We start from the raw sequence: 15,808 nt of genomic DNA, 5'->3' as shown, positions 1-15,808 counted from the left end.
AAAAGCAGCCAGCAGCCTGGTGCGGTGAGCAGGAGGCAGCCTGCGTCAGCTCCCGGGTGGGCGGGCGGGGGGGCAGCTGCTGTGTGAGCAGGTGTCGGATCTGAAGTTCATCGGCACCTCCTCGCCCAGAAGCTGCAGTCCCTGCAGGCCACTCCTTGGTTGACGCCCCAAGCCGCCCGCCCGCCTGGACAGCTGCTGCGCTCTAGGTTCGTGTTGTCACGCTCGTCGTGTCTGAAAAGGGCATCGCTTCGTTTGCTCTTAAAGAAAGCACTTTAACAAGGAACCGTGTTCTCAGGAAGCAGCACCCACGCAGATACAGGCTTTGCCAGGGTCTCGCCTACCCACGCCTGGCCTCCCGCCCAGGGAGCACGCCCCACGGGGACCACAGCCCGCCGCCCCGCGCAGGCCGGCTGGCGGCTTTGACGGGACATTTGTTGATAGGCTTGTTGCTACAGCACCAGCTGGCCGGTTCCCTCCTCACTTCCAGCCCTGGGTGGCCGGACTGGGGGGACGGGACCCGGACGCAGTGCCTCTTGCTGGGCAGGCTGCCTACACGGCCTGGCCCCGAACCTCTGCTTTCAGTCTCGCAGTAAAGACATTGAGAATCGATTGGGTGTCGTTCCTTTTTTGAAGTTATTAAAACAAGTGCAGCAACCGCGACGGTTCCTCTCCCGTGAGTGCATCTTGAAGCCCAAACTGCTTCCGTTCTCATCCTGGGAGCCGGCCCCTACTGGCAGGCAGTGACGAGGGCTCTCGGGCTCTCCCCTGGCGGCCTGTCAGACACACCTGGACCAGCTGCCGGACCGTGTGTTCAGGGCTACGGCTGGGGTGGAAACTCCCCGCGGGACCCACTCCGCAGGTGGACTGACCTTGACCACCACTCTGTGACTCACCCTCCGGTGCCCCGGGCTCCCCCTGCACCCAGAGCACGCCGTCCGCCTGAGACTCAGTGGCGGCAGGAGCTCGGAGCCAGCACGTGTCTGTCTCTGGGAACCGGCTGCTGGGGACTCAGTGCTGCTCCCTAAGACACCGAACTTAGAAAACCGTGACCAAACCCTCCAAGAAAACCAGCATCAGCCTTTTTATGAATTAGCAAACATTTACATTACAAAATTCAGCTTTACACTTTACATATTTACAAGAGCGCCTCGCTGTAGGGAAACAAACGCAAGCTGTCTCCACGGACCACGGTCGGAGCTGCCCCGAGCCCGCTCCCCACAGCTCTGTGCGTCTGCGTCCCTTCCCACGGCTGCCACGCGTCCTACGTGTGGTCGCCCAGCTGCCCGAGGGCGTCAGCCCCGTCCTCCGTCTCCAGGAAGCACAGGCAGAAGTGGTCCTTGCTGAGCAGGGCCAGCGCATCCCCCGTGACAGGCCAGCACAGAGAGAGCACCTGGAAGTCCCCTGGGGAGGACACGTGGCCGAGGGTTAGAGGGAGGCCAGGTCCCAGGAGAGCAGCCCGGAGCCTGTGGTGCAGGGACGGGGCAGTGACCCAGCTGGAGCCCCAAACAAACCGCCTCAACCCGGCTGGGCCTCTCTCCAGAGCTCAGAGCCTCGGGCCCCTGGAGCTGGCTCACCTTCCCCGGGCACCTGCACGGACATGCAGCCCGCCGGCGACCACAGGTACACCTTGCTGCCTCCCGAGCAGATGGCCAGCCGGGGCTGCTGCGGGTCCCACTGGAAGGAGCGCACGGGGCCCAGCTGCTCCAGCACCACAAACAGCCGCAGCTTCTGCATGTCCCAGACCCACACGGCGTTCGGGACGTTGTCTGAGGGGAGATGGGCAGGTCCCCGGTCAAACCCGCCCCCAGCTGCCTGCTTCAGCACCACCTGGCCTTGCCATGGGCCCTGACACGGTGGATGTGGGGCCCTGGGCCGGGGGGGGGGGGAGGGGGGGCTCGTGCTCCCAGGTCTGTAGGGGCCACTAGTCACTCCCTGGGGCTCACTGGCCGCACGGGCATGTTCTGGGGTTTTAAGAATGACTTTTAACGTGTAAAAGCCCTTCTCACAGGAAGAGGCCAGGGCTGTAGTGAGCCTGGGTTCCTGTTCACCAAGGACGGAGTGCGTGCAGGGAGGCACGGGGCAGAGGGGCCGCGCAGCCTGCTCCGAGCCTCTGGGGAGGACCCGCGTTTCGGCAGCGCGTGGGGAGGATGCACAGGCAGGCCTGTCAGCTGACGCCCTTTCAAACTGCTGGTGTCCCGGCCCCACGGGGCACAGCGAGGGCTCAGCACAGCGTGGGCGCAGCGCTCACCGTTCCTCGTGGCCAGGAAGTAGCTGTCGGGACTGAAGGCCAGCGCGCCGACGCCGATCTTCGGGTTTGCTCGGTCGGCAGCGGGCTTCAATGTCTGCAGGGACACCGGCACCGCGGCGATCTCATCTAGAACACGACACCCGTCTCAGCACGGCGCACGCACCCCGGAGTCACTGCATGGCCCGCGATCCTGCCCGTCATGGGCAGAGCCTCTGACCCCGACTGTTCGGTTTAGACAGAGGAAGAGGTTACACGACCTTGAAAGCATCAGGCAAAACCTGACCGACGGAAGGGCCGGCGGGACGCTGGCGTGAGGTCCGTGCGGAGCACCTCCCGAGCGCGGTCCTGGCATGTCCTGCTCCTCCCAGTCCCAGCCCCTCAGCTCACAGCCCGCTGCTGCCCGCCCTCGACAGCCTCGCTCTAGACCTCTCAGATGAGAAAAGGGAAGTGACAATACGATGTGCTATTTTAGGTTCATGTCAATTCAGGGTCACCCACTGTGACAAACGTCCCCGTGGGGGGACCGAGAATGTGGGGGTAGGGGAAACCTGTGCCTCCCCTAAGCTGCTAAAAAGATCATCGAAAGGAAAGAGCAAGACAAGACCAGAAGCGCGAGATGCCGACAGGGCGTGAGCAGCGCGCTGTGTGCCCGGCTGCCCGTCAGCGCTCGCTGAATCCGGGGCTGCGTTCTGGGCGCCACTTAAAGCGTGTCTGATGCCAGGTCAGGACACGGAACAGCCCGCCAGCCCTTCCCACTGTCGCTCCCAACCCTCGGCTCCTCCAGGGAGTTCCACTTTGATTGAAACAAGGCCCTTGGGGCCGTCAAATCGGACTCCAGGACTGACAGTCCGTCAACAAAAGCCACGCCCCCTGGGGAAGTAGCCCCGGCTGTGGGGCTGCGGCTGCGAGGAGGTGTCGGGACAGGAGGAAGGACCTCTGACGAGGACGGGACAGGGAGCCCCTGTCCACAAACAAGGAAAGGCTCACACTTGCTCTCGGCGGCCCTGGGTGGCGGGCAGGCAGGCCGGCCCAGCGCCCCCCGCGGGCTCTTCTCCGCTTCCTTGTACACCACCTGCAAGACAGGGACGGCGGTGCTGCCGCTGCGGGTGCAGGACACGGGGCACTGCTCCCTCCTGGGGTTCTGTGTGGCCCTGAAAGCCCCCTAAGGACGAAGGTCTGATGGGGGCAGCCCCACATCGGCTCGGCCAGTTAGCAAACGTGAGCACCTCCCTAGGGAGTGACAGGCTCGGAGTGAGGGACCCTGTGATCTGGCTGACAGGCAGCGGCGAGTACCGACTTACGTCCCCGAGGCCTGGGGACAGCTGACTGCCTGACACACAGACGCCCCAGCCGCCAGCACAGCCCTGCTCCCTCCCGTCTTCACTGAACCTCCCGGCTCCGGGGCCGCCTGACCTCACACTGTCCCTACAGCCCCCCAGCTCAGGTCCTCACACACCTGCCCCCTTACTGAGGTCCCCATCTGTGGGCGAGGAACTCCCCAGACCCGGCTCTGTGTCCCCACTGCCCCTCGCCCCCCAGCACCTTCCCACCTCAGTCTCGCCCCGCTGCCTGGCACACTCCTCCCCATCCTGCACCACGTCCCAGGCGTCTGCCCCGTCCCTCGGTGGCAGTGTCCCCACCCACCCTGGGAGACACCAGCTCTCCCAGCCTCGCCCTCCACCGGGCAGGAGGCCGGACAGTGCAGGAGCAGATCAGAGATGAGCCATTTAGGGGGACGCAGGGCAAGGCCACCGCCTGGTGCCCCGTGGGAGTGTGGGCAGGAAAAGGCCCTGGCAGCGAGTCCGTGGCCGTCCCGGTCCCCTGGCCGCAGGATGGAGCCCTGCATCGCAGCATCACCGCCTCCCAGCGCCGCTCCCATGGAGACAGGCGCCGCTTACCACTCGCGGGTCACTGATGGCCGCGGGATGCCCAAACTCGGTGAGCATCTTCCAGGTCACGTGGTTGAGGATGCGCACCTGAGGGAGGGCCACGCATGAGACACACTGCGTGGGGACCCCCGCCACCCGGGCTGTCCTTGGGCTCCCTACGGCGAGCGCCCTGCCCACCTTCCCATCGTAGCTGCCGACCGCCAGGAACTGACTGCTGGGGCTCCAGGCCACCGACTTGATGCCCAGGGACCACTCGTACGCGCAGTACGTGGCCAGCAGCCGGCCGTCCAGGGAGTAGAGCAGGACCTTGTACTGCAGGAGAGAGGGCACCGTTAGCTGAGCCCCCACTAAGCCGGGCGAGCACAAGTGCACAGACGGGAGGCGAGGACGAGCGGGGCCAGACTCCGCCCGCGGCACAGGGACCCGGGCGGTAGCTGGGAGAGGTGGTCGCTAGACAGCGGTGAGGTTTGCGGACGGGACCGGCTGTCAACGGCGCCGCAGCCGAGGAAGCGAGGATGAACGCGGCAAAGCACCTCCCACCTCCAGGCAGGTGTCCCACGCCGCCAGCACGCAGCCGTTGGGCGCCCACTCGATGCCGGCCAGGTCCTGGGTGTCCGTGTCGAAGTGCTGCCACGGGAAGGGGAGAAGTAGGTTACGTCGGAGCGGACGTGTGCTTGTGCAGCCGATGTTGCTAATGCGTCCCGTGTGCACTTTCCTTAGACAGCAATGGGTGGGAGGCTACGTGTCCTTCCCGGTCGTCATGCGCCTGAGAGTCCGGAGGTTCGGGGGCGCAGCCTGGCTGCCCGGCAGGCACTGCCAGCTTCGGGTGCAGCTCCCACCTGTGCACGCTCTCCCGGCCTGCTCCTCGCCTGGCGGCGGGCTGCCGAGCCCTCCCTGAGCTCTGACGGCGTTCCAGAGGGTTCTGTGCCCAGCCTGCCTGTCTCCCACCTGCAGCTGGGGGTACCTCCGAGCCCCGGGCCCTAGGGAGTCCAAGTCGGGTTCAAGTCCACACTCCGCCTGACGAGGCGCCACATGCCATGGACGGGCCGGAAGGGGAAGGGCTCCCGTCGGCCGGCAATCCCTCAGCGCACCCCGGCCCGCACCATCCCACCGTGGCTCACACACTTCACCTGTGGGCGCTCCATGGAGTCGCAGGTAGCACCCGCCCTCGGAGATGGGAGTCCCGTTTCCCACAGGACCCCGCAGGCCCGAGAGCCTGAGGACAGGCGCACCCGCTCCCTGCCACGCGGCGAGGACAACGGTCCCCGTGGGAGGCCTGCTCACCCGCAGCAGCTGCCAGTCGCTGCAGACGAAGATGCTGACGTAGTCCTTGCAGTCCCGCCTCTCGGCCAAGGCCAGGTAGCGGCCATCCCGGGAAAAGGTGATTCCTGCCAGCAAGAGGAACGGGCGGAATCAAGGCCAGACCGAAGGCAGGCCAGGGTGGTTTTCAAGGAAGAAGGGGGTGCAGCCCAGATAGACACGGCAATGCGGGGGCGAGGGCAGTGTGGTCTGGCTCCTGCGGGCGCGCACCTGCCGGGAGCCCGTGAAGACGAGGCAGCCTGCCCGAGGACCCGGTGGCTGCACACGCAGCCCCAGGCTGTCCGGGCGTCAGGACACAGACCACAGGGCTCTCGGCCGTCGGGATCAGCCTGTCCCTACGCTTCTATTGTTACTTCTGAACCTAATTCTTTGGAAGAAGGAGCTTCGAGATAAGACTCTGGAAATGTTACACCGCATTTCCTGTCGGAACGAGCTGACAACGCCCAGGTCACACTTCCTGCGGCCTGAGTCGGAGGGTCGTCTCCAGGCGGGAAATGCTCACGCGGCCTCGGGAGACACCCGCTTTCAAACCAGAAGTAAATGTCAAATGTACCACCGCCCCTCATCCAAACGCAAGCTCCAAACTGCCGAGGCCACAGAGCAAAGGGCTGAACCACTCAATATGCAACGCCTCCCCCTGGCCACATGGAGGACGCGTCACTGTAGCTGCATTGAGCAGGACGCCCACCCAGCCTCGTGGCCCACCCACCTCAGCACGAGTGCGTCTGCCCTCCCCATGGCCAGGGGACACCGCCCCTCAGCCCTCCTCTGGGATGTCCAGATGGGGCAGGTCACCATGGCCCTGGACAGAGACCACAGACTGAGTCAACAGAAGACTGAGATTCAAGGTTCAGAATTCGAGGCGTGAAGTGGGGCCCCTCAGCCCTGAGACAGGGAAGGGACGGCCACGGAACGCCTCCCCTCTGATGCCCTTACACAGGCCTCCTCGGCCCCTGGGGCATTTGAAGGGGCCTTGTCTTTGGAGGCTCGGGACATATTCCTTCACAGACGGACATTCGGAGGTGGACAGGCTCTAGAACAACCCGAGGGGAGATGAGGTGACAGCGGAGGCACTGCAGCCTGTGGCTGAAATTTCCCGATAAAAAGAGCAAAGGACCCAAAGCAGCGCCCGAGGCCTGGACCCCGCAGTCTGCGCACTCACCCTGCTGACAGGCCTTCGGGTACTTGATGTACGAGACGGACTTTGTGCACAAGGACCAGACTGTGATCCGCAGCTGTCGGAGGAGGGGGAGGAGCACACGTTACATTTCCAGAGAGAGCGTCCGAGCCCAGGGGGCGGCGGCACTGAGCTGAGCCAGGCCGCAGTGGGAACGGTCTCGGGGCAGGGCTGGCCCTGGCTGTCGCCCTGGCCCTCGGTGGGCACCACGCTCACCTCCCACTGCCCTCCAGCCACCCTCTCCACTGTTTTCACTTTGCAGCAATGCCATGTGAGTGACAGAGAGTGAATGAATAATGCACGAATGTCGATGTTCATGCGGGGCAGGTCGGTTCTGCGTGGCGGCTGACATATTGTCATGCACATTGCTGGTCTGAGGAGCAGCGTCCTGTGGTGAAGCACGCAGGACGCAGGCCTCCTCGCTCCATGGAGTCGGCCTGGCTGCTCCTGGCGCCTGGGACGCTGGAGCGGTGGCCCAGCTCCAGGCAGGAGGCTGTGTCCTGAAACACTGACCCGCTGCTTCTGCCCAGGGTCCCGGAGAAACCACTGAGGCAGCCCGTCCACGTCCCCGCCCTCCCTCTCCGGCAGGCGCAGAAGGACCGAGAACCTGTGTGGCGGGCGGTGGGCGGCAGGCCCCTGTGCTTAGGAGGACGACCTCGGGTGGGGACGAGAGCCGTGGCCTTTCACTCAAACCAGTGCATCTGCATCAGCCTCTGAGGCTCTCAGCCCCCCTCCACCGCGCCCATCCCCTCCGGAGCCTGAGAGCAGCCACCCCGACCAGCACGGCTCCACTTCTCTATGGAAAGGCTCTCCCTGCCCGCCCGTCTGTGAGAGCTGAGCCGCAGCTGCAGCCGCCTGCCAGGTGCGCAGGGAGGAGCCCCCAGCTGGGCCGGGCCGTGGTGAACAGAGACCCGACTACACAAACTACAAAAGAAAAAAGGGCCCTGTGCCTGGCCGATGTGGCTCAGTGGTTGAGCAACGACCTGTGAACCAGAAGATTGTGGTTTGATTCCCATGGGGCACCTGCCCAGGTTGCGGGCTCGATCCCCAGTGTGGGGCGTGCAGCAGGCAGCCAGTCCATGATTCTCTCATTGATGTTTCTAAACACATGACCCTGAGGCACATGTGTAAACTGTGTGTGTGTGTGTGTGTGTGAGTACCTGTGAGTGCATGTCTGTGAGTGCACGAGCAAGTGTGTGTGAGTGCGTGCATGTGCGTGTGTGAGTGCATGTGTGTGTGTGCAAGTGCGTGTGTGTGAGTGCGTGAGTGTGCGTGTGCATGTGTGTGAGTGTGCGCACGCGCACGTGTGTGTGAGTGAGCGTGCGTGTGTCTAAAAACCAGGCGGGAAAGCACTCACCTCACCAATAGGCAGAGAAGTGGAAACCAAAGCCCAAGTGCAGCCCACGCAGCCGCACGGGGCGGGCGATCGCTCTGTGCCGCCTCCCACCGCCTCCCACCGCCAGGCCACCCACAGGCCCATCCTAGAGGACGGCTCACACGGGTCGTAGGAGACACAACAGACTCCCAGCTACATGGGTCCCAACACCTCAAATGCTCGGCAAAGGTAGGACGGCAATGAAGTGGGGTTTTCCCACAAGGAATGCAGGGACCAGCCATGCCTTCCACATGGGGGGGTCCCAGAAACATGCAGCAGGGGAGCAAGGACCTCGGACAGAGGACAAAATCATGCAAACCTGAAACAGGTGCAAACCCATAGTGCAGTGTCGACACACACTCACACATATACAACCACACGTATGGGCACACACACACACTCACACACAACCACATGTGTGGACATACAGCCACACATATGGACACAGATACACACATTCAACCACACATGTGGGCACACGGATACACACACTCACATACGACATGTGTGGGCACACAGATATATGCTCACACATACAACCACACGTGTGGGCACACAGATACACACATGCCCCTCAAGGAGCGCGAGGACTGAGTCACAAGACATGCAGCAGCTGGGAGCACTGGCTGGGGGCGCGCTGGCTCGGGCCTGCCTTCCAGCCCAGACCTGACGGCGCGAATGGCTCCTGTGTCCCTGCTACGGAGGCTGGTCCGCGGGGCAAAGCCTGTGTGAGGGCCCCTGCGGAGGGGCCGCCACCTGCCGCTGGAGGCGAATCCCGGCCCCGGGAGCCGAGTGCGAGGACTGTGCCCGCGGCAGCATGAAGAGCCCCAGGGATCACGTCTGAAACCGGAGACGAGCACCTCTAACGTGTCAGCATGTCCGGGGCCGAGACCAGGAGCCGTGCTTCCCGCCTCACCCCCAACTGCCCATATGGCTGGCGAGTCAGTAACAACAGGGAGGAGCAGAGGGAAGGCCACGCTGACAGCAGGTCGTTCCGGCAGCTTCGCCAGGACGCTGCGGGTGAGCTCCCCCGGGAGCCGCGGTCCCTCCCTGCAGGTGGCTGGGCGGAGGGGCTGGACAGGGACACGGGACGCCTGCCCGGTCAAGCTGGCGATGCCAGGAAGGTGCCTGCTTGTCAGTCACAGCTGAGAGCAGGTCACTGGCCAGACTGGGCGCGGCGACTGAGGGCGCGGAACCTGGGACATTAACCTGAGCAGAGGCGCTCGCTCCCTCGGCTCCTGGCGTGTCACACTGGACTCCTGGAGGCCGGCTCCCTCGCTCCACTCCTGGCATCTCCCCACGCGGCTCACGGCCATGTGGACCCCACGCTGTGCTGAGGGACTGCGGCCGCTCATGCCTGGACCAGCTGTAACATGGACGGAAGGGGGACACCGGCCTTGCCTGCAGCTACACTTCCCCCAGGACTGGAGCCGGACTTTGGATTTATTTCCACACAAATAAAAATCACTCACCTCCATGCGAGTCTCAGAATACTCTGTTCCTCAAGGTATCGTAAGGACCCCCCCAGCACCCAGTGGGGAAGGGGCTCCCCGATTTCCGACATCACAGCAGCAGGCCCAGGTCCCAGGGTCTGACCGACAAATCCGCGAAGCCAGAGCGGCCTGAAGCAGCTCCTCACAGCTGGACAGAGGGTCTACCCAGAGGGGCCCTTGAAAAAGCCGAGTGAACCCCGAGGGTCGCTGGGAATCAGTGTGCCCGCCCCACGTGCGTGCGGTCAGCTTGGCCGAGCCTGGAGCCAGCGCCACGCCGCCCGCAGCCCCGCCCGCCGACCACACTCGGGGTCAGGCCCACATGCCGGGGCCTAAGGCGCCTCAGAAAAGCGCAGGAGCGGGATCTGCGCACCTTTCTGTCTCCAAAATGCACGCGGGCCCCGGGCACCCGGCACAGGCCGTGCCCTCACTGGATGCACCCGGGAGGGGGAGGCCCCGCTGAGCTCTCGGATTTACTCAGACCTCACACGACGCCACACTCAGCCCCGGCCCCACCGGGCAGAACCGCCAGCGGGGTGTTCGAAGAACAAACCAAGGATGCGGTCACCGACACCAGGTCAGACACCCCCTCGGAAAGATGTAAATCAGTTTATACCGATGCACATTCTCTATTAAGTTCCTTAACAATAGAGAACTGTTCAAAGCCTTAAAATGTGACTTAGGGTTTACTTTTTAAAAATGTGTTCATTTTCCTTTAAAACTGGGCAAGAAGATTAAATATCACCACTTAGGGGCTTGCTGTGCTCCGACGACTGACATAAATAACCCCCAAAGTCCCCGAGGGAGTTCAGGGCTCATGTCCGAGCGCGCTGTGCGGGGCAGGGGCAGGGGCCACTCACGTGGAACTCGGTGGTGTTGAGGATGTGGCGCCCGTCGGGGCTCCAGCAGGAGGCCACCAGCCCCGCGGAGCCCTCGTCGATCCTGCAGTGCCACTCGGGCTGCTCCAGCGACCACACCTGGCCCAGGAGAGACTCGGATCACAAACCAACCAGGGCAGCACTGACCCTAAAACCACTGCGGTCCAGGCACGGGAAGCTGTCCCCCCTCTCTCTACGCCGGGCCGGCGGGCACACCACCAGTCCCCACCCTTCTGGGGGTGAAGGGAGGGGTCATTAATGCCGCAATGGCCAAGCTCCCAAACAAAGCCTCGTCTCAGGGCTCCCCAAATGCCCACGCCCCAGCTGCTCGCCCTGGTCTGCACGCTCTGCCTGCGGCCCAACGGCTATTCGGTTCCAGGTGAGGGACATTTAAGTGCAGGGAGGGGCGGGGCGGGGTGGCGAGGTCAATGGGAAAACAGCAAACAAAGGGGACATCTGCAGTACTTTCAACAATAAAGGTAAATCTTCGGAAAAAAAAAAAAAGAATACTGAAGTGTTTCCCATTTGGAAGGACTTGAACTGAGAGAACTACCAGTTTTCACAGGGAGCGGCTCTGAGGGGCCTTTTTCTCAAGCCAGAAGGGCAGAGGGCAGCGGGGGGTCTGCAGGGCTCACCCGGGACGGCGCCCGGCTGCATACCTGCACCAGCCCCCGCTTGTACATGGCGCACAGGATGAAGAGGGAGTCGGCCGACCACTCCACGTGCTGGATCTGGTCCAGGCAGCTGTACAGCTGGAGGATCTGAGAGGCTGCCCACCTCCCGGACCACCAAGGCGGTACTTGCACCGCAAGGAGGCCTTAGAACACGGAAAAGAAGCCGTTGATTGTCCTTGCCGGGGGGGGGGGGCTCCGCAGAGGGGCGCCTGCGTGGGGAAACCTGTGGCCTCTCTCCTCTCTGACATGTTTTCTATCTAGAACAGCCGTGGGCAAACTACGGCCCGCGGGCCGGATCCGGCCCGTTTGAAATGAATAAAACTAAAAAAAAAAAAAAAAGACCGTACCCTTTTATGTAATGATGTTTACTTTGAATTTATATTAGTTCACACAAACACTCCATCCATGCTTTTGTTCCGGCCCTCCGGTCCAGTTTAAGAACGCATTGTGGCCCTTGAGCCAAAAAGTTTGCCCACCCCTGATCTAGAAGGTTCCAGGTTTACCACCAAGTACACGACCCATTCTGAAAATGAGTCAATAAGAAGATAGAGTTGAAATATACAAACAGATGTTAAAACTGTTACATTTCAGCATAAAGTATTATTTTAACACTCTCTGCTGAAGTAATTATCTGCTCCTTTCCTATTCCTTTTATAATATGTATTTTTTTTTATTGATTTCAGAGAGGAAGGGAGTGGGAGGGAAAGGAACATCAATGATGACAGAGAATCATGGGTCGACTGCCTCCAGCACGCTCCACACTGGGGATCGAGCCCACATCCACGCATGTGCCCTTGACCAGAATCGAACCTGGGACCCTTCAGTCCGCAGGCTGATGCTCTATCCACTGAGCCACACCGGCCAGGGCTTGTCCGCTCCTTTCTTAAGGGCACGACAGAACTAGACGTGAGGAGGAAAAGCACCAGAGAGGCTCTGCCGTGAGCTGCCCCCTCGCCTGCTGGTCACCTGCAGACCAGCTGTAGGGTGCACAGGGTCCAGGCCTCACAGCTGTTGGTGGCAATGACCACAGAAATGACAGCTCCCCTTTGTCCCAAACCTAAGCCTGAGCCACACCAACAGGAAGTCAGTATGTGTCTTAGATTGTGCAAATGTCAGGGCGCTTCCTAAATGCCGTTCACCTAGTGTGAGCCAACAGGAACTATCCCCCGTCTGCCCCCAGGTCCCGGCAGTGCTCCTGGGACCCTTGTAGCTCCCTGGGTGACAGGGGCCTCTTGTGTTCTACCAGGGGACGCGGGGGAGGGGGCCTCCTGGGTGGCCCCTGAGTGAGGGCTGGTCACAAGAGACCAGGTCATCAGAAGTTTGGAATTTCCGCCCCGTACCCCATTCCCTGGGGAGGGAGGAGGGTGCAAACGCAGTGAAGGGCAGATCAGACCTGCGGGAGAGCCTCCGGGTGGGAGAACACATCACGCGGGGAGGGTGGCACCCGATCCACGGGGACAGAGCTCCTGCACCAGGCCCCTCCCACCGCGCCCTATGCCTCGCAGGGGCTGGCCACCCGTGTCCCTTACCACAGCCTTTAAGGAGCTGGTGAGGAAGCCAGTGTTTCCCCGAGTCCTGTGAGCTGCTCTAGCGAATGAATGGAACCCGAGGAAGGGGTGGTGGGAACCTCCCACTGCAGCCGAGTCGGACAGAGGCTGTGGGTCACCTGGGCACCTACCACCCCCGCCTGGTGTCGGACCTGGCAGTCCCGTGGGACTGAGCCCTTCACCTGGGATCTGAGGCTGCCTCCGGGGAGAAAGGGCAGAACTGAGTGAAGAGGCAGGACGGCCAGGCCAGGTGGTGTCAGGAAGTGCTCGGTGGGGAAAGCCCACACGTGTGGGGACCAGAAATGACGGGACGTGGGTGGTCGTGCTGACAATAAGGAGGGCGCTTACTCCCGGTCCTGACTATAGAACTGCGCGTGTCAACACTGCTTCCTGAAAGATACAGTCCCTGTGTCCATGTCAGCACCCGTATCTAAGCAAATGATTCCTGTCTGAGTATACTCTGCTGACTGTAGAGGACATGACAGTGTAAAAGTCAGGAACCCATTTCTAACTGCTAATTACAGAGAACTGGTTTGTGTTTTATGAACATCCATTCAGAAAAAGAAAGCCACACGCGTTTTCCGTAGAAAAGGGAGGAGGAGCCCTCGCCGGCTTTGCTCAGTGGATAGAGTGTCGGCTACGGACTCAAGGGTTCCAGGTTCGATTCTGGTCAAGGGTACCTGCCTGGGTTTCGGGCTCAATCCCCAGTAGGGGGCGTGCAGGAGGCAGCCGATCCATGATTCTCTCTCATCACTGATGTTTCTCTCTCTCTCCCGCTCTCTTCATGTCGCTCTGAAATCAATAAAAATATATATTTAAAAATAAAAAGGGAGGAGGAGGGCTATTGCAGATTAGAACAAATATGTGTCACAGTGCTAACTTTTTCATGGTGTAGCTTTGAACACTGTGTCAGTTACAATGAATTCCCTAGGAGGTGGAGTATTTGTACCAACTCTTGGGAAAAATAGTATTAAATCTGTTGCAAGATATTAAAAATGGCAACATGGACCTAACCTTCGCCAGTATTTAAGATAGAGGGTTGTTTTTTTTAAAGATTTTTAATGGGTTTTTATTTCTTTTTAGAGAGAGAGGAAGGGAGGAGAGAGAGAGAAACGTCGATGTGAGAGAGGAACACGGATGGGCTGCCTCCTGCACACCCCTAAGGGGAATCCAGCCCAAAACCCAGGCATGTGCCCCGACCAGGAATCGAACAGCAACCTTGCCGTGCACAGAACCATGCCAACCAACGGACCCACACGGGCCAGGGCTAAGATAGAGTTTGAAGAACAGGATCCCACTAACATGACTTTCAAGTGTCTCACAATACTCAACCAGAGTGTAAAAATCAAAGAAGTAGCAAAATTAAGCAAGGAAATATAATTTTCCTCTTTATAACTCACTGGAATTTCCATAAATGATTTCTTTTTTTAAAAAACTAACTTGTGGGAGTAGGGGGCACTTTGAAAAATGTACCCAGGTTTCTGGAGAGCCATTGAAGCTAAAGAACACGTTGCATTTTGTAGCTGAACACTATTTTCTGTAACTTTGAATAAAACCTCCGTAAAGAAGGCAACCATGTAATGTCTTCAGAGACCTGGACAAGAATAAAGGGATGTTAGAAACAGCTCCAACCGAAAGAGAGCCATGAGGTGCCAGTCAACAAAGGGTAAAGGGAACGAAAAACACTGTTTAGAAGGCACGGCTCTTTCTCTGAATGGCTTTCCAATGACAACTACCTCCCAACCCCCACCTGACCCCCACCCCCGATTCTGAGGTCACACCCTGGTCTTCCTGGCATCTTTCAAAACCTGAGCTGCTGGGGCGCACAAGAGACTTGGCTGGAAAGTGGTGGGGAGGACATTCCGTAAAAGGCAGTGTGTGGGAGGCACCTGCCCTGTGCATCGGCATTCCGACTCAGGGGAGACTTGGGGGAGTGTCGAAGGCGGCGCCCCATCCTTGACCTTTCCAACAAGCCTGTGCACCTGCAGACCCGTGCAGACCCCCGGGAGTTTACTGGAATCCTTATGCTGAACCCCTGGATGCCCTTGCCTAGAGGACAACGTAGACGCATGCGTCCTCCCAGATCACTCACCCTGCTGATGGCATCTAAAGACAGGAATTCCAGTAAAGGCCTAACAGGCAGGCGAGGGAGGCGGCTCTGGCCACTAGAGCCAGGGCCCCTGAGGCCTCTCCTGCACAGTCCAGCTGTGTCTGAGTGACCTGTTCCCCGTCCTCCGGGGTTGCTGGTCGCCCCGGTCCCAGGCTTCATGCAGGGGGCAGCTCACCACTCTGCACCCCTGGAAGGAACGGCTCCCGGCCCGGCGGTGCGGACAGCGCTCTTTGCCGGGACACGGAACGCTAGTTAGCGGCAGCAGCAAAGACGGCTGGGAAGGGTGTCACAGCAGCTGCCCCTGCCCCTTCACAGAAGACAGATTGTGTGTTTGCCTTTTTGTGGCAAAATAACCACCAGCAGCCGCTGTCTCCTGTGTGTACAGAAAGCGCTGCTTCCATCAGCCCGCGGCAGGTGGAAACCCAGGTGCGGGAGGCGGCACCTGCCCAGGTCCGGCGCTCAGGCCACCCGTCCGGGTCCCCTGCCCAAGGCTACTGCCCAGGCCACGCGTCTGGGTGCCCTGCCCAGAGTCACTGCCAAGCCACCCGTCTGGGTCCCCTGCCCAAGGCTACTGCCCAGGCCACCTGTCCGTGTCCCCTGCCCGCATCCCGCCCCTGCCGACTCCCAAGCTGCCTTGATCCCCGGGCCCCGCGGCCGCCCCGGCTCCCCTATCCGGGGTCCCCACGGAGGGCCCGACCTCGGCCCGGGCCCTGCGGCCGCTCACCAGGTACTTGCCGTCCGGGGAGAACTTGCAGAGCTGGTTGGAGAGCTTGAACACCTCGGAGAAGTTCATGGCGAAGCCGCCCGCCGCGCCGGACCCCACGCTGCAGAGCACTCGGAGCCGCCGCAACCGCCAGCCCGCGCCCGGAAGTGACGGAGAGCGGGAAGCGCGCCACAGCCTACCAGGGCCCGGGCGCCCGCGGGGCATTGTGGGGCTTGTAGTTCGCTGTCCGGGCGCCTCCCCGCTTCTTGCGACCCGGGATTTCAGCGGTGCCTCCCTCCAGCCAGGGATAAAACGCAGGACACGCACTTACATTTGAATTACAGATAAACAACGAATCGTTTTTAGTAGAAATATGTTCCCCAATACTGCATGGGAC

The 15,808-nt window shown here is 61.1% G+C and overlaps 1 protein-coding gene across 1 annotated transcript; it reads right to left on the bottom strand.

Annotated features, from left to right (window-relative positions):
* Window positions 1-1,057: 1,057 nt before the first annotated feature.
* Window positions 1,058-15,581, bottom strand: WRAP73 (WD repeat containing, antisense to TP73). Its single transcript, XM_023748967.1, has 13 exons — window positions 15,433-15,581; window positions 14,884-14,956; window positions 11,037-11,194; window positions 10,360-10,476; window positions 6,620-6,692; window positions 5,422-5,525; window positions 4,678-4,764; window positions 4,315-4,449; window positions 4,147-4,224; window positions 3,236-3,320; window positions 2,249-2,374; window positions 1,575-1,766; window positions 1,058-1,401 (listed from the first exon to the last, which is right to left on the bottom strand). Exons 1-13 carry the CDS (start codon window positions 15,499-15,501, stop codon window positions 1,262-1,264), a joined length of 1,437 nt encoding a protein of 478 aa, XP_023604735.1. The 5' UTR covers window positions 15,502-15,581; the 3' UTR covers window positions 1,058-1,261.
* Between the last annotated feature and the right edge of the window lie 227 nt (window positions 15,582-15,808).

The sequence above is a fragment of the Myotis lucifugus genome, unplaced genomic scaffold, assembly GCF_000147115.1.
Source record: "Myotis lucifugus unplaced genomic scaffold, Myoluc2.0 scaffold_2195, whole genome shotgun sequence".
Classification (NCBI taxonomy): Eukaryota; Metazoa; Chordata; class Mammalia; order Chiroptera; family Vespertilionidae; genus Myotis; species Myotis lucifugus.
Note: the sequence above shows the minus strand (reverse complement) of the source record. Positions and strands in the feature narration are given on the sequence as shown.